The 16,888-nt window shown below is 42.9% G+C and overlaps 3 protein-coding genes across 4 annotated transcripts in view; 2 read left to right on the top strand and 1 right to left on the bottom strand.

Moving 5' to 3' along the window:
* Nucleotides 1-302: 302 nt before the first annotated feature.
* LOC137891027 (NADH dehydrogenase [ubiquinone] flavoprotein 1, mitochondrial-like) lies at nt 303-4,908 on the top strand. The gene is made up of 10 exons (XM_068735435.1): nt 303-561; nt 1,812-1,894; nt 2,018-2,188; nt 2,295-2,478; nt 2,568-2,757; nt 2,892-3,104; nt 3,207-3,373; nt 3,473-3,554; nt 4,261-4,406; nt 4,560-4,908. Exons 1-10 carry the CDS (start codon nt 478-480, stop codon nt 4,653-4,655), a joined length of 1,416 nt encoding a protein of 471 aa, XP_068591536.1. The 5' UTR covers nt 303-477; the 3' UTR covers nt 4,656-4,908.
* Nucleotides 4,909-5,014: 106 nt separating this feature from the next.
* khdc4 (KH domain containing 4, pre-mRNA splicing factor) lies at nt 5,015-11,320 on the bottom strand. 2 transcript variants are annotated; one of them, XM_068735434.1, is made up of 14 exons: nt 11,176-11,320; nt 10,554-10,731; nt 10,216-10,344; nt 10,037-10,116; nt 9,896-9,948; nt 9,621-9,796; nt 9,251-9,462; nt 9,037-9,097; nt 8,164-8,224; nt 7,766-8,034; nt 7,543-7,686; nt 6,919-7,028; nt 6,737-6,822; nt 5,015-5,788 (listed from the first exon to the last, which is right to left on the bottom strand). In XM_068735434.1, the coding sequence occupies exons 1-14, from the start codon at nt 11,202-11,204 to the stop codon at nt 5,562-5,564; spliced, it is 1,815 nt and encodes a 604-aa protein (XP_068591535.1). In that variant the 5' UTR covers nt 11,205-11,320; the 3' UTR covers nt 5,015-5,561. The 2 variants fall into 2 exon arrangements, 1 of the variants encoding a protein (XP_068591535.1); XR_011105323.1 differs by having other exon boundaries at nt 5,776-5,788; nt 6,919-7,000.
* A 141-nt stretch (nt 11,321-11,461) lies between these two features.
* The window catches only part of kcnj14 (potassium inwardly rectifying channel subfamily J member 14), a 31,582-nt gene continuing 26,155 nt past the window's right edge, over nt 11,462-16,888 (top strand). The window contains exon 1 of the mRNA XM_068735382.1: nt 11,462-11,544. The gene's annotated coding sequence lies outside the window, so the exon portion shown is untranslated. The remainder of the gene's footprint in view (nt 11,545-16,888) is intronic.

Here is a 16,888-nt window from a genome sequence, read left to right as displayed (position 1 = left end):
GAAAAAGGCCTGTTGGCACATGGGTTAATCAATGACTAGTTGTGAACCTTTGATATCTTTAGTGGTTATCTTCACATTAACAATCTATTTATAAGCCTGTAAATCATGCACAAAGTCCCTTATGATGCCGTCTAATAGTGGCTCTGATACTCAACAATTAATTGTCAGTGTGTGTGTGTGTGTGTGTGTGTGTGTGTGTGTGTGTGTGTGTGTGTGTGTGTGTGCACGTGCACGTGGACGCACCTGTGAAAGCTTGGGTACCTGTGGGCAGTCGCACGGGCAGCTGGGATAGGATGTGACGTAGTTCGTTAGTTAATCCTCTTAGTTTTTAATTAAGCTGAACCAGCAGGCCCACACTGGAGCTCTGTTTCAGAAATCGATTTTATTGCACTAGAAGTCAAACGGAGACTGTGGGCAAAAAAGGCTTCGGGGTATAAACGTGTTTAGAGAGGGTTGGAGGTGTCTGTCTCCTGCAGGATGCTGCCTCGGCGGATGCTGTGGGGCGCTGTGGCGCGTCATGTCGCTCCGCGTCGGACCTACAGCACTGCAGCCCAGTCGCAGGTAGGCCTGCATGCGCACCGCAACACACATACAGCAGTAGGCAGCACGCAATACACTCTACGACTCAGCACACTGGCCTATGTTTACTTTCAAATACAGACATGACAGATTTTTGACACGCAGCAAGTAATAAGGAGATTAGCCAACAGAGCTACAGTGATAAACATGATGATATTCTTTAATTAGCTATTTTGTGTCAACCGGTGTTTGGGCTTAAGTATTTTCCTGTTGTTCTATATGATATAAAAAGATGCGACAGTTATATAACTGTATGTATATGACGATTCTAATAGAGTTTACGTTTCTTTCAAGTGTTTGTGATCACATAAAGTATTAAAGGGGTAGGCTGTATTTAATTACATGTTTAAACATTGTTATTTATTAATTAAAGTTATTACCACATTCCATGTTCTGTAAAATGTATTTTATTTTACACAGTGAGTCCCACCAGCCACATTACTTCAATATTATTTTCATAATTTTATTTTGAAGTACTCAGATCAGTTTTGTTACTGTGATGTGCTCAGTTTTTTTCATTTCTTTTAACATACAGTGGTGATTTTAAAACTGTTTAAAACATTTTAACCATGAATTTTAAATTACCCAAATTCAGACAATTCACAGAAATAAGTTGTACTAATTCACATACACTAATGAAATAAAATATAAAAGCGTTCAGTTCAGAGCGTCACTGCGAAGCTGGAATGATCTGGAGATATCACACTGATGGTGTCCTGTACACACACACATTTCCAAAGTCAGAACACAGAATTTCACATGTTGACATGCGAAACAAAATATATGAGGCCTACATATAATTCATTCTATTCACTATCATGTCAGCATTGTATTTACATAAGCGATTTCAAGCTGCAACGATTACTTGATCAACTGAAAATTAAGTGCTTATCATTGAATAATCATTTAAGTAATTTCTCAGCAAAAATGCCCAAAATAGTTGGTTCCAGCTTCTTTCAGCAGATTTTCTTTGTCATAAATATGAATAAACTGAACATCTTTGGAATGTTTGGACATACAAAATAGAAATTTGGAGAAGTCCCCTTCAAGTTTTAACTAATGTCTGACATTTTATACACAAAATTATTAATTGATTAATCATCATTTCATTATTGATCAATAATGAAAACAATGGTTTCGGCCCTTAAGTGATGGAATCTGTCATTTTCATGCATCCATCATTGCCGCCTCATCAATCACACTTCTCTTTTATCTTCTCTCTCTCTCACCAGGTGAAGCCAAAAAAGACCACATTTGGTCCTCTGAGTGACGAAGACAGGATATTCACCAACTTATATGGCCGGCTTGACTGGAGGTAAAAACATAAAAGGAGAAAAACAACTTTTCTCCCAGTCTTCAATGACCTAAAACCCTGTCAAAATGCTTGTTTCTCTCTCTCTCTCTCTCTCTCTCGCTCTCCCCCCCCCCCCCTTAACAGACTCAAGGGGTCACTCAGGCGAGGAGACTGGTACAAGACAAAGGAGATCATGCTGAAGGGATCGGACTGGATCTTAAATGAGGTGAAAATCTCAGGGCTTCGTGGCAGAGGAGGAGCAGGCTTCCCCACCGGCATGAAGTGGAGCTTCATGATCAAACCAAGTGACGGCAGGTAGGAGAAGGAAAGAAACACTTTTGCGTCACTCACACCGGTAATGACACTCTGGTGATGTAGCCTATCAGTGTATTGAGTGTTTCCTTCTTCCCTGTGTCCTTAGACCTAAGTACCTGGTGGTGAATGCTGATGAGGGGGAGCCTGGGACATGTAAAGACCGTGAGATAATGCGTCACGACCCCCATAAGTTAATAGAAGGCTGCCTGATCGCTGGGAGAGCCATGGGCGCTCGTGCTGCGTACATCTACATCAGAGGAGAGTTTTACAATGAGTCCTCAAATCTGCAGGTACACAAATGCCCAGATGGGTGACTTGTCAATCCATAGATGCTGTGTGATTCATGCTGTGTGTTGTTTGTTTTTTACTCTATAAACAGGTGGCTATTAATGAGGCATACAAAGCAGGGCTGATAGGTAAGAACGCCTGTGGCTCTGGGTTTGACTTTGATGTGTTTGTGATGCGGGGGGCCGGAGCCTACATCTGCGGGGAGGAGACGGCCCTCATTGAGTCTCTTGAGGGCAAACAGGGGAAACCCAGACTCAAGCCGCCATTTCCTGCAGACATAGGTGAGGTGAAAGCACCACAGCCTCATACATCTGGTTTCCTACTGGAGTTAATTATGGTTTAAGAAACTACAAAATTGTGTTGTAGTTACAGCTCTTAAGTGATTATTCACTGCTTCATCCCTCCCCACCTCAAGGTGTGTTTGGATGCCCAACGACAGTCTCCAATGTGGAGACGGTTGCTGTGGCGCCCGCGATCTGTCGTCGAGGCGGCGCTTGGTTCGCCAGCTTTGGGAGGGAGAGGAACTCTGGGACGAAGCTGTTCAACATCTCCGGTCACGTGAACACACCATGCACAGTGGAGGAAGAGATGTCTATTCCTCTACGGGAGCTAATAGAGAGACACGCAGGTGACTGTGTGTGTGTGTTTACAGTCCACCGCTGTGTTGATGCTGGTTTACTTTACGAGATGCTGACATGACTTCCTCTCTCCTCTTGTGCGGTTGGTGTAGGAGGAGTGAGGGGCGGCTGGGACAATCTATTAGGAGTGATCCCAGGGGGATCCTCCACTCCCATCATCCCTCAGCATGTGTGCAACGATGTTTTGATGGATTTCGATGACCTGGTCCGTGCAGAGACTGCACTGGGAACAGCTGCCATCATCGTCCTGGATAAATCGGTAAACAGATCCCTGAAAAATGTAGATAAGAAAATACACTGCAGCTTCAGTAACAATCAGTACGGAAAGATAAATCTGAGAATTTAATTTTTCCTCCAGACTGATGTGATCAGAGCCATCGCACGGTTGGTTGAGTTCTACAAACATGAGAGCTGTGGCCAGTGCACCCCCTGCAGAGAGGGTAAGGAACTGCACAATGTATTTACCACTTATGAGACAGCATGGATGGTTTATGAGACAATGGGCCCCTGGGCACAGACATTTAACAGGCCCCACCACCTCTCCTACGTCGGAGCATGACACACAGACTTTATAGATGTTTTCCCCCTTTTTATTGTCGTTTTGCGTCTCTTTGTAGTCTTCTTGAGGTCGTTGTATGTTTCTTTGTGGTCATTTTGAGTCTCTTTCTGGTTGGTACTTGTCTGTTGGAGTGACATTTTTTAGGTGAAGGTCAGGGGCCCCCTGACCCTTTGGGCTCCTGGCCTTGTACCCGGTAGGTTCATTCAGTAATCCATCCATCCATATAAGACAGTTTTCAGTGGCCTTTTCTCTTTTTAATAGGCTAGAATAGACAAGTGCACATCCACAACAGTGGTGAGATAGCAGGTGATAGAAAAGTCATGACTACAATACTAGTTGCTGCAGACTAGAATTAGAGCTCCTTTAAGCTTTAACTACCTATAATAGAAGTATTCTAGGAAAAAGAAACACTACTGTAATGTAAAATACTCTGGTACAAGTAAAAGCCCTGCATTCAATATTTAACTTCGTTAAAATTAGTATTAATAAGTATAAAAAACAAAATTGTAAGTATTGTAAATTCCCTTGATTCAGTGTGGATACTTTTTTCAACTGTATTCCCGGTTCCTCCTTTTGTCCTCCCTCAGGAGTCGACTGGATGGATAAAATAATGTGGAGGTTTGTTCGAGGAGAAGCAGCAGCTTCAGAGATTGACATGATCTGGGAGCTAAGCAAGCAGATAGAGGGACACACCATCTGTGCCCTGGGAGACGGAGCAGCTTGGCCCGTGCAGGTGACATCTCTGGATTCTTTTTTATTTCAAACCAGTCTCCAAAACATGAAGCTGTCAATGAAACATTGACTGAGGTGACAAGTTCAAACAAGTACTAATTTACATTTTAACAAGAACTTTTGTTTTTCTTCACCCTTCATTTTGTAACTACAGGGACTGATCCGCCACTTCCGGCCAGTCATGGAGAGCCGCATCGCTCAGTATAACAAGAAAAACCCTCCAAGAGAGCCAGCGATCGAGATGATCTGAAACTGTGCAGGTGTCCATGTCAGCATTCAGTCCTTCATAACTGTAATAATAGCTCATTGTGCTATACGGCACTGTGTAGCTGTGGTACGGCTTAAAAATAAACTTATTTCAAGTTCAAATTCATCATCATTGCAAAACCTTTACAGGCAGCATGTTTTTCAAAAGCTTTCTTAAGAGAGTGAGTGGTCTATTATTTATCATATAAATTCTGCAGCAAGGTTGTCACTCAATCTATGATGTATTTTGGCAGGCAGAACTGTTGACAGCTAATTAATTGGCAGATGTAACCGACTTGGTTTGTGATGAAATATGGCAAAACAGACTTAACAAGGTGAAATATAGGAAGAATCACAAGCTCAAACACTGCAATAAATTAATTTTATTCATTTCATAAAAGCATGAATAAATCCAATAGGTTTACTACATATTAGTCCAATATGATCTGTACAAAAAGATCAGAATAGGAAAGGATGGTGTCACTGACTTGGAAAGGGGACAAAGTACAAAAAGCTGTACTTGGGATTAAACGAAAAGTGGTCAGTGATCATTGCCTTGTGACATTGTTTTTACAACAACACAATATTCAAACACTTCACCTGGCATCTGTTTTCAAACCATTCCAAATAAAACTGGAGGGAGAATGTCGCTCATCTGACCATCTATACATCCACAAAATAGCTTGAGTATCGGTCCTGCAAATGTTAATCTTCAAACTATAACGTGTGCACCAAAAGAAAAAGTAACAAAACATAAGTTTGTCCATTTGGACCGAAGCACTAAGATAATGCTGCAACCAACACGTAGCTGTTGAGAGTCATCCATGTGATGAGTGATGAAAACACAGGCTCAGTTTGGGTGAACATCTTGTAATACTCGGCACAAAGCACTGAGGGAGTTTTTCCTGTTTTAGGGTGCCATCCAGAAAGGCATAGGCTGCTGCTGTGGCTGTGTTTTAGCTCGAGGGGGTGGTGGAGGAGGGCAGCGGTAGCCCTGTGCCCAGCCCGAGGAGGTGGCGGTAACTGTCCCAGGGTTACCTGGCCCTGAGGCTTTGGAGGCTAAGTGGTCTTCCTCTTCATCTGAAGAGTCGCCGGTGTACGCCACCAAACCAGTTTTCAATCGCTTCCCTGAGGGCTCTGAAAGAAGAAAAGGGGAAGCATGCAGACAAAAAGAAGAGGTGGGACATTTCGGGAGAAAGGGAGAGAAATATGGAGAGAGAGAAAAAAAACACAAAAAAAACAACAGCGGCAACATGTTTCAAATAGGACAGGTACAAGTTAATTATTCGTAACACATTTTGGGAGAAACAAATAGTTAATAGATTCAAATCATAGTTTGTCAAAAGAGTAGAGGAGGGGGGCAGCCATTTGAAAGCAGCCATTGGTTGGTGGGGAGCGACAGTGTCATGGCCGTCCAATCGAGCGGGAGGACAGCGTCACAGGACGAGTCGTGCCCCACCCCCAATCAGAATCCAGCATCACCCCAGAGACACATGGAAGAGAAGAAAAACACAGAGAAAAAGAGAAAAACACAAAAACAGGAGAGGTTCTCGTTAGTGAGGAAAGAAAACAAACAACAGACAACCCCAGACTGATGATGTCATCAGAATGGGATGGTAAGGTGGACTCGATTCATCTTTTTTACAAACGACTGAACAATGCACAAAAGATGTTGAGTCCTAGCTCCGCCTCACTATCTGGGGATTTATAGTCACATAAGCAGAATCCTGAAAGAATCACAGGAAGCATAAAGACCAGTTTGAAGCTGAGTGAATACTTATCTAATCTGCCACAAACACTTAATTACTTAAATCCAAGGATAAACAACCTTTTTGGACCAACTATGTGTCTTGATACATCCGATTGGCCTTCATGTAACCGATATACCTCTTCAATCTCAAGTGAAACAACTTAAATTTAGACAGTCTAGTGGCCCAAGAGAGGATTTATATTTTACTCTTTGCAGCTCCACATTAAGGCTGTGAATAGATCCAGGCTAAGCTTTTAAAGGGCACAGTCCACAGTCAGGAACTGCAGATTTGGATTTGGGCAGGGATTTGTGAGTCCACAGGTTAATGCCCTTACCCACGGGGCCTTGCGTTGCCCTTCTCTCCTCCATCTTGGGTCTCACTCCATTCACAGGCAGCAGAGGTGGAGGCATTAGCTGCCGACTGGAGAAACAGAGAACCGGGGTGAGTTAACTTTGCCTACTGGCCCTTGCGCGCAATTAATATTTCATTTAACAAATGTAACAAAACTCTGTGTACCTGTCCCTCTCACTCGGCGGGCCAGAGGAACTCTGCGGTGGGAGTCCTGTAGCCTCTGAGCTGCCCACTGGGAAGCCTGCACCTAAATTAGTCATATGAATGGGTCCATGCTATGAGCAGAAAAACACACAGGCGCGATTAGCACACATCCTCTACTAAACCCTGTCCTAACACTAGCTAATATGACTATATAAGCACTAAAGTGAAGAAAAAAAACTGTCCTTGTGAATAGCTTACCACAGGTCTGATTACTGACAATTTCCCCAGCAACTATGAGAGATACTTAAGCTTATCAGTATTAATACCTTCTTCTGAAACTCCTTATTACCAGTAGAAAGACACAGGTAAACTGTAAGTGAACAACAGGAAACAGCAAGCCATCTCAACCAATGTACGTAAAACATTTGAAGAAAGGAAGGATGAATTGGTAGTAGATAAATCACAGACAGGGAAGTAATAGAGCAGCTACAGTCACACATTGGAAATGATTGGCTGATGAAACACAGTGACTCGTCACACACTGCAAAAGCATACAAACAAAACAAGGTGGAGAAAAGAAGGGTGAAAAAAAAAAAAAAAAAGCAGAATAATGAGGGTTGTAATGGTGGAAGAGCTGTTCATCACCTGGTATCCGAGCAGGCCGCTGTTCCTCTCGTCTGGGACCTCCTCTGTGAAGCGTCTCTTCTGTGGTGGTAGGACTGGAGCGGCGAGTGTTGGAGCTTTCGGCGGTGCTGCAGCTGATGAAGGAAAAGGTACAGGAGGAAGAGTCTGCAGGGACGGAAGGACATATAGTAAGTATTATTGCTTCGCATGCCATACACATGTGGTTTTGATGGCTCGGTCCTACCTGTGGCATAGTGCCCGAAGCGGGTGCAGGAGCTGGCGATGGAGCGAGGGTGTGAGCGGGAGCAGGGACGGGGACAAGGGGGAGGGAGTAGTGAGGAGGCACACCTGCAGGTACTGTGGGATGTATAGGAGGAGGGACAGTGTAAGGTAGAGAGACATGTTGTGGCTGAGGTGGTGGTACAGGCATCGCGTAGCCTGGCTGGTATCCAGCTGGCGGGTAGTAAGGAGGCTGCGGAGGCATCCCGTTCACCACCGGAGGCTGTGCAAAGCCTGGAGGAGGAAGGGGAGAGACACAGATCCAGTCAGGCTCCTCCGATGACTTCTACGATCAATTGTGTTGACAAATCAAGTGATGAATCTAAAACACAGAAAGAGAACCGGCTATATGCTATATCGTACCTTGTTGTGTTGGCATCATTGAGCTCATTTGATTGAGGAAGCGAGAATACTCTGCATGGACCTGGAAAGGGAGAAACGTTGTACATTAGTGGTTCAAGGAACTAAAATATGAAAATGTACTATTGTAGGTAATCAAATTAAGACAGTAAAAACTAAAATGTAACTTGCCACTATGTTATGGGAGAGAATATTGTCTAAACCTACTGTATAACAATTAAAACAAACTCCCTTTGAGCTTCTACCTTTTTGTACTTTCTGCAGAAAACAGTGTCTGAAGAAATAACAACTCAAGCTTGTGGCCTAAAATATACAAAATACTTCCACTACTATCTACAGTTCTGTAACTGATGTGTGCCAATAGGCTATCTCACCGGCACAGCTGTAAAAGCTCAGATCATTGATGTCATTCATGCCACAAGGTGCACAAAAAGTGCAAGATTTGTTTTCAGACTGACTCTTAGCTTTTGTTTGCCACAGTCGGTTGGTAACAATGATTTAGTTTGGCAGAGTAACACGATTTGGAAATGTCGGTGGTGGACAATAGCAATATTATTGGTTAATTACTAATTCATGGGTAATAATCTGATTAGTCAAGAATATATTGTACCAAATTGATGTTCATCCCTGGGACATATGCTTTGATATGTGTGGGTGTTTCATGCCACATCTCAAAGCAGTTGTAATGATGCTGTGCTGCAGTTAGCGATTTAGCTCTTCCTCCAAACAGTTAACAATGGCAGTATACGCCAACAAAGCACACATTTGGAGTTATGTAAGCTTGTAATGAATGTCTATTGTTGTTGGAATAGAAAAAGCACAGACCTTAACAAAGCATCATGGTTTAACATTTCCCAGTAACAAGAAATCACTCACTGTCTGAAGCAGGTTCTCACACAAGGTTTTTGCCGCTGCAAGTCCTTCTGGTTTAGGATGACTGAAGAGAGAACCGACTTAATTTAGTTATTCTGAGCCCACAATGCTGCAAAAACCTTGGTGGCCAGTTAATTTGTTAGTTATTACACAAGCAGGAATAATCTCTGAGAAGCAGTGGTTCTTAATCTTTCTCAATTCATAGGACAACACCCACCTGATGTAGATGTACATGGGTTCAAAGGCCTCTCTTCCAGAAGCGGGCTCTAAACAGCCTGATCCTTTTCCTCTGAGGAAGACTTTGGCCCCGGTCTCAGCCTGGATGTGCTGCAGGTACGAACAGCCGGGACCCTCGACCCGCTCTTTGACCACAAACCCTGGGATAGCGTGCTCCAGGCCCACAAAGGTTTTATCTTGGACATAATGCATCTATAAAAAGGACATAATGTCAATAATACAACCATAACCAACTGTAGGCACAAAAATAGTCTGCTCTATCAGCAACACTTTCAGAATGTATACAAAGCTTTTTATGGTAGTATAATCTAAATTCATGAGGTATAAAAATCCACAGGAAACCGTCTTACTCCGGACTGAAAGTGTGGTTTGTGGTGTGTCATGGGGGGCAGTGAGGGAGGAGGTGGGTTATGATGCTGGTAAACTGTGACTGAAGCCCCACTAGGGGAGAAAGGTGATGAAGACGAGGCGGTCGCAGCCTTCACCACACCGTTGGTGATGATCTCCTTGATTCTATTCACTGCCCCTGGAGAACGAGGGAAGAAAACCACCAGTCTAATCACATGATATACGAAGACATACACTCATTTTTTTTTTTTTTTTAAACATCTGAAAAAATACGGACTGTCGACGAGCTCTCTAGTCTGTCCTTGGACATGCAGATAAAGAGGTCGATCCCTGCAATTAAAGAGCAGAAAGGATGCGTTAACATATAATTAAAGTCGACTATGATCGGTGTCTGAAAATGAGAGGCGACAGAAGTCACCCTGGAAGCGCTTTGCCCTTCTCCTCTGCTGCCATGTACCGCCCTCTGGTTGAAACGGCAGCACCGCTCACTTTACTGATCTGCAGACAAAACGAGTGAGACGCGTCAATAAATACTCCGGGAAAAGGCCAGTGATGAACTTTATTTTGTGAGATACGATTGTCCGTATTACTACTGACCTCGTCCTGCGTTTGCCCACGTGTCAACAGATTCCGACAGGTGATCGGTACGTCGTTGATCTCCACCTCGGCTACGACCAGGTCGTCTTTGGCCTTTGATGGCACTGGAAGCTTCCCAACACCTACAGCCTGAGAGAGAGGGGAAAGGAATCAAGAGATGAAAGATGTGTCGCTCCATTTTGATTGGGGCCACTGTCACAACGTTTTTTTATTCAATGTTAAATATGAAATTAATTGGATTTGTGATGGTCCTGCATCAGAGCTGGTTTTGTTATGAAAAACTCCTGCATAAGAGACTAAAACCAGGCAAATAATATTGAATATCATACTCTTATTACCTTGTCAGGAGGTCCCGGGATGCCTATCTGTGAGGGTTTGAGTTTGCCCTTCGCTACCAACATAGCGTTGATCTTAGCAGCCACCGCAGCAGCAGCATCCAGAGCCCCGGTGGGAGCAGCTTCAACCTCCCTCATCGCACCGGAGCCAGGGCCGGGCTGGTCCCACTTACTGCGGCGGCTAGAAGGGAGAGAACATTATCATGAATGAAGACAAGAAAACGAACTACACTTTGATTGTTTAGGTATAAACCTAACTACCCGAAAAACACCTGCCGTTGACTGTTGTTGTACATGTCTTAGAAATCGACCAAGACTCTGGATGCTTTTTTTGGTCTCACTTATTTTCCCCTCTTATGATTTTTTGCCTTATTGTGATCCTGTGTACTGAAGCACAGGCACGTTATAAACCCGCATGCATTCTTCTCTCATCTCATACAACACGTTACTACATGTGGCCACAGGATAAATAGGATGAACCAGTGCGGAGCAGCAACAACACTCCGCCATGATTAACTTACATAAACTGGCTAACGTAGGCTAGCTAGCCGGCTAACAGAAAGGATCTGAACGGCGTGTCAAATCCCACAGAAACATTAAAAACAGACCGTGTTCACACACTCACCCGCCGTTTTGGGTTCCACAAAATGACATCAATGTCTTAGCAAAAAGAAATGTTCCTCTCAGTGTTAAAATAACAGTGAGAAACCTCCCTTGACGTGTGAACAGTAGGCTGTGCTGGCTGCAAGCCTCTGCTACAAAGCTCACGGTTTCCGTGTCCGGTTAATTTTGTCAGTTGGCTGTCATACCACAAGGGGGCGCCAGATAGCAGCACATATTTCTGCTGGGCCTCGAGAGGGTTCAGGTGTGGTGCTGCCGCCTCACCTGTCCCACCTGTCATCACTTCCTTGGCGAGTTTCTCCGGAGGAGGCATCAAAGTTTCCAGTGGAGGAAGAAGCCTTTAGCAGAAGGACATGCATCATGACGGCCCAAGGTAGGTTTGAGCCAAAGTTTCCTATTTTTCAAAATGTGTTGTAAAATGCACGAATTGATGTGGCTTTTAAAACACGTGTTAGGATTTATTTATTTTTTTGTGCGTTGATTTGTGCTGTGGCGCCTTAAAGTTTTTGACAGATGAGGTTTTGCTCTTTGCATCACTCTTTAAATGCAAGCTAGCTTTTGGCCAAATATGCCTTTATTTTTGATTTCATGATTAAAGTTTTTACAGTAATCCTTTTGAATTTAATGTGACCCACTGTTTGCTTATTTACTCAATATAGGCAACAACTTTGTCACATCATAATTTAAAACGAATTTTAAAACAAATCTCTTAAAAAAAAAGTTAAGCTATAATGTCTTTCTCGGCCCTTGTCATAGAGTAATCTCAAATAACATGTTTGCTGACGGGGAACATAAATGTATTTGTGGCAAGTTTAGCTCATTAGATTAGTTACAATACTAGAAAGTCAAACATAAACTGAAAAAAATATATATTTTATGAACCAAGATGTCAATTCTAAAAAGGCCAATATACTTAATGATATCTTCACGGTATTTTAATGTGATTTACTGGCTTTATTTGTCTTTTGAACTGATGGAAACATGGTCACCATCTCTCTTGCAAATAGTTGACAAACCTCTTAACCTCTCTAATTGAACTTGTTGAAAGTTGTCCAAGCTGTAGACTTACAGTACAGTTTTCTTAGTGATGACAGCCCGGCCCCGAAGGCCATGACGCAACATGCAGCTTCCTGTGCAGAGACCTCAGCATCATGCCTCAGAGTCACTCTGTACTGCGGGACAGGTGTTGAGTTACTGACCACCCAGGAGCTCAGGGACATGGCCAGGAGGTGCAGGTTACTGTGGAAGGTGAGGACGCTGTGTGTGGGCGACATGGATCAATAGATTGAACAAACAGTAGCCCTAGTTGGATTTCTTTTGTTCCGTGTTGCAGGGTGTTGACAAAGTTCTGCAAAACTTTTGATTAGGATCGAGGTCTGTTGTGTGTACATAAGGGGGAATGGCTTATTTAAAAAGGCTCGGTATTAGTTTTCCAATCACAGCACTGGCTCTGTTCATGCTCATCTATTAGGACTGGAGTGGTTTTTGGTTTGCTTTCTAGAGTGGAAGTGATGAATTGTTTTCAGTACAGAAATTAAGCTGAGATTTCTGAATTGATACATTTTAAGGTTTGCGTATGTACATTTTTACTTAAGTAGTTCACTTAAGAAATTTGATTTGACAACCGTGGAGACATTTGTAGTTTCATTTGTAGAAGAGTCATCGACTTTATTTTGTGTCGATGACTCAAAATAAAGTGGGGGGGGGGGGGTTTTCTTCATTTTTCACCCTTCAAAGTGGCAGTTTGCAGGATTCTTTGGTAAAAAAAATAGTTTATATATATTTAAATTGTGTTTTTTATATTTGTCACTCTCCATTGTGCTGTGAAACGCTTGGTCATAAACCGCAGACGTAAATAGCTCAATATGGAATTTAGTCATATTTGTTTTCACGATGTTTGCTCCTTACTGGGTGAACAGAGCTTGTTCTGCAGTGTTGAGCCCTCAGGATGAGAGACGGGAGGTGTCTCTGTTACTGGGATGTGTCAGTTACTGGGCCACCTGAGCTGGAAGGTCAGCCAGTGAGTGCAAAGACGGACAAGAGGAAGAACATGTTGTGTAGGGAGGAACACGTGCAGCCACTTTATAGCTGTTACTAGCAACTGCTTAGAAAAATGTTCAAGTACACCGTATTATATTTGTACCATGACAATAGTGAACCAAAGCATTAACTTTGTACATATATAATGTCTACACACAGAACTGAGTGAGGCAGAGAAAACTCAGAAAGAGTAACTGTGAAAGTTCCGACACAGTTAATGTCATTATAGAATAAATTAATTCAGTTCATTTCAGTTTTAGTTGTGATGTCCAGCTTTTGGCGCTGCACACCAAAGTAAGGAAAGACTCAGAATATAAGACTCAGAATATAATCACAAACTTGGATAATAGATATCCAGCCATTGTATTCATGTGAAGACAAGTCTATCAATGGGTACCGTCCTCCTTCTGTCTTTGGTTACATGGCATTTTCATAACACACTATTCCAACACATGCAAAACAGATTGAGTAATGTTTGCTTTTTAAAAATTATCCATTTATTATTTATTGTTAGTTCGGAGCATTGTGGCAACAAACTGGTGTCAACTATATCTGAACTGGAATCTACTGAACAGCAGCGAGTAACGATGGATGGTTTCAAATATGAAGTTTAGTTATTATATTTCACCTGCAGGTGGCGCTCTATTTCTAAACACCATACTGTTCACGCTCCCACCTTCTCTCTCACACAAGGAAGTGGTATTGATATTACAGCTGTACATACCAGGTTATACGGCCATAACTTGCTTTTTATATTTTACTTCAATACTACTGAATGAAATCGCTCATAGCAAACATTCTTTTGTTTGAAATGCACATTTGGCACAGCAAGCTGGTAGTCTTTTGGGAAGTCATGACACTAGTGTATTAGTATTCATATACATAATAGGGCAATAAACAGTTTTTTTCAGATTATTGATTAATCTGGAGATTATGTTCTTGATTTAAAACGTCAGAAGATAGGGGAAAACACAGGTTAGCATTTCCTAATGTAAAATTGTCTTGCTTTGTCTGACCAAAAGCCCAGAAATTTGATGAAATATGATGGCAATTTTGATCACACAAGACTCAAAAAAGCTGCAAATCTTCACATTTGAAGAGCTGAATTTAGGTAGTGTTTGGTATTTTTGCTTAAAAACTTCTAATGGGAATACCAACTGATACATTTTCTGCCTATCGACTCTCGTTCTCTCTTACTCTACACAGGCTTTTGTTCTGATATTGAGCAGTGTCATGTAAAATGCATAATGTGCCTCCTCAGCCATGGCCGTCCTGCATGAACAAACCATGGGGTTCACATGCGTGAAGTGTCAGAAGGTCAGAGGTCAGGGGAGCTTTGACGCCTGAGTTGACAGGGACGACTATTTACTGGCAGCGAGGAGGAGGAGCACAGAGAAGCGGTGAAACACAGGGAGAAGGAGCGAGAGGCGCAGACGTGCCATATTTACTGTCTTTCCTAGTAAGAGCCCTAGTGCGAACCGTAATGTGTATGTTGGTTTATGTAACCTCCGGCCTTCAAGCCACGCAAGCCTGGGTCTCGCCTGATCCAGGCGGCTGACACAGAGGTGTGAAGTCAGGGGACGCGGTTGGGAGAGGGGCGCCTCATGGTGGGGTTGCCATGGGTTGAACAAAGAAACACTGTGAGCGCCTAGGTTTCAGTGTTTGCTGTCAAACCAGCAATTACAAACGTGTTTTTTTTAACACTGTGTTGACTACATGTGCAGGTATCATAAAGCTTGAATTTGTTTGATATAAGCTGATGTTACAGATGTTGAAAGTAGGAAGTCTGGTAAGTTGACGGAGTTAGTTCTGGGACACTTTAGTACCACTTGAGAGATTTTGTTATTCATAATGCAAAAACTTGTAATGAAACTTATAGGCGTTAAAGCCACATAAAGTGAGGCCGTGCAGAGGAATGAGGCACGGCAGAAAGTGTGGAGGGGACAAAAATTGATTGAGAGAGGGAAACAGATGGGAAGATTGAATTTTAGAGAAGGGCAGGCGGAGGAGGAGTGCGAAGGGAATCTTTTTTGTGTTTGTCTGGAGAGAATGAGAGCCTCTTATACACCTCACAGCGTGAATTTGGCCCGGGCGCCGGGCTCGTCTCGTCTACACAGCGGGGTGCTTTCCTGAGCGGGCTGCCCAGGGGAGGGGCACCTGCAGCAGCCTCAGACACTGGTCAAGAGGAGAGGCTGAGAGGCGGGGCGAGGGGTGCTGGGATGGAAAGATGCTTGGCGGTTCCAGGAAACGGACATGTGCTGGATTTATGAAATCTTCAGGTAGAACAGAGCGACGCTCCCAAAAGAAAACATTTGTCCTTGTGTTTTCTCTGTGGAGGACACTGCCTGCAATCTCAGGACGAAATAAAAAAAACGTCTGTTGCGCAGAAGGACAAAAGTTATGATTGGAGCGAGCCGGTCGGTGCTGGCAACTCTACCAACACAAACGGCACACAGTTTATAGATTGACCAGCCTGCCAACTGAGACAATATTTTCCATCCAGTTGGTTGGGTTGACCAAACACCACGTATTTGAAGTTTATCAAACACTCAGTCATCCCCGCAGATCCGAGGGAGGACTTAATCATCTGATATGTTGAGTTTTAGAATACGCAGACACCCAAAACCTGTCCACTATGCAGACTTGGAAGACTAAACAACAAGCTCTCTGTGCTTTAATATCCATCGCTAAGTGTCTTTTTTGGAAAGGCTTCATCTTTACACAAGCTACACCCTCAATCTTCTGTAATTTTGGTACGACCCAGGGGTCCAAAAATCACCAAGTCTCATATGAGGGCTCAAGATTTCAAACTTATACGGAGCTGGCTCTTTGTCTGCAAGAAATTCCATTTAAATGGACAAATGTGCTGAGAGGGCCTCAGTTGTCTGTGAGAGGTGGATGGATATTGCATTAACTTCACAACAGAAGGGCCCCCTGTAGTGTGACCGCACAGGGCTCCGGATAATAACTGCAGTGGGAACGTTATGCTCAGAGGTAGCTGGGACAGGTAAATGGAAACACATGGTCGTCGGCATAGTCTACAGAAGGGCTCTACAGCTTCAGAAATAATGGCATCACAGTGCAGAGAAGCACACAAGCTGCCTTGACAAATGCTTTAGGTGTGTGTCTCTTCAACCTGTTGGTTTTACCAATGCAGCTTCCCCTGCTGCTCTCAGGTTTTCCTCTCCTCAGCTATTGTTTCTGTGCACTTAATGTGCAAATAAATAAAGCATCGCTTTAAGTTAGCTCTACTCATATAATTCAAGTCTCATTTTACATTACATTTAATATGGTCTCATTCAAATTATCCATTACCTGGGGATTAGGTACTCACAGAAGTTATTGCATGTCATGTCAAAACACAGTTAACCACAGCCTAATGGTTCTTCTGTGGGATTTGGGTGGACAAAGAAAAACACCATTACCCAATAATGAAATAAAAAATGTTAACGGATCTCTGCCACCTCTTTATCTGTTCCGTCTCAAAATTACTTCTGAAGGGTTATTTATTCAGAGTCTGACATTTTTGCTGTCATGAGTATGAATACATTGTGCAATTTTTATACTAATGACTTACAACATTTGATTTGTTTTTACTGTTGTCTCAGGTGTTGTACTGTTTTTAAAATAAATACAATTTAAATTCACACCAAAAAAAATCAACCTTCACCTTAAAC

This window comes from Cebidichthys violaceus, unplaced genomic scaffold (assembly GCF_023349555.1).
Source record: "Cebidichthys violaceus isolate CVI_PGR_0920_01 unplaced genomic scaffold, fCebVio1.0.p SCAF_7, whole genome shotgun sequence".
NCBI classification, from domain to species: Eukaryota; Metazoa; Chordata; class Actinopteri; order Perciformes; family Stichaeidae; genus Cebidichthys; species Cebidichthys violaceus.
This window is presented reverse-complemented; position numbering and strand designations above follow the sequence as displayed.

What these genes read in the sequence shown, in the direction of transcription:
- khdc4 (XM_068735434.1), bottom strand. Translation starts at nt 11,204, where the DNA reads ATGTCATTTTGTGGAACCCAAAACGGCGG. An exon ending in AACCACACTTTCAGTCCGGA is followed by an intron (nt 9,463 to 9,620) that starts GTAAGACGGTTT and finishes TCCTTTTTATAG; the next exon opens with ATGCATTATGTCCAAGATAA. An exon ending in GGCAACGCAAGGCCCCGTGG is followed by an intron (nt 5,789 to 6,736) that starts GTAAGGGCATTA and finishes TTCTTCTTTCAG; the next exon opens with AGCCCTCAGGGAAGCGATTG.
- LOC137891027 (XM_068735435.1), top strand. Translation starts at nt 478, where the DNA reads ATGCTGCCTCGGCGGATGCTGTGGGGCGCTGTGGCGCGTCATGTCGCT. An exon ending in GCACTGCAGCCCAGTCGCAG is followed by an intron (nt 562 to 1,811) that starts GTAGGCCTGCAT and finishes CTCTCTCACCAG; the next exon opens with GTGAAGCCAAAAAAGACCAC. An exon ending in GCCATTTCCTGCAGACATAG is followed by an intron (nt 2,758 to 2,891) that starts GTGAGGTGAAAG and finishes CCCCACCTCAAG; the next exon opens with GTGTGTTTGGATGCCCAACG.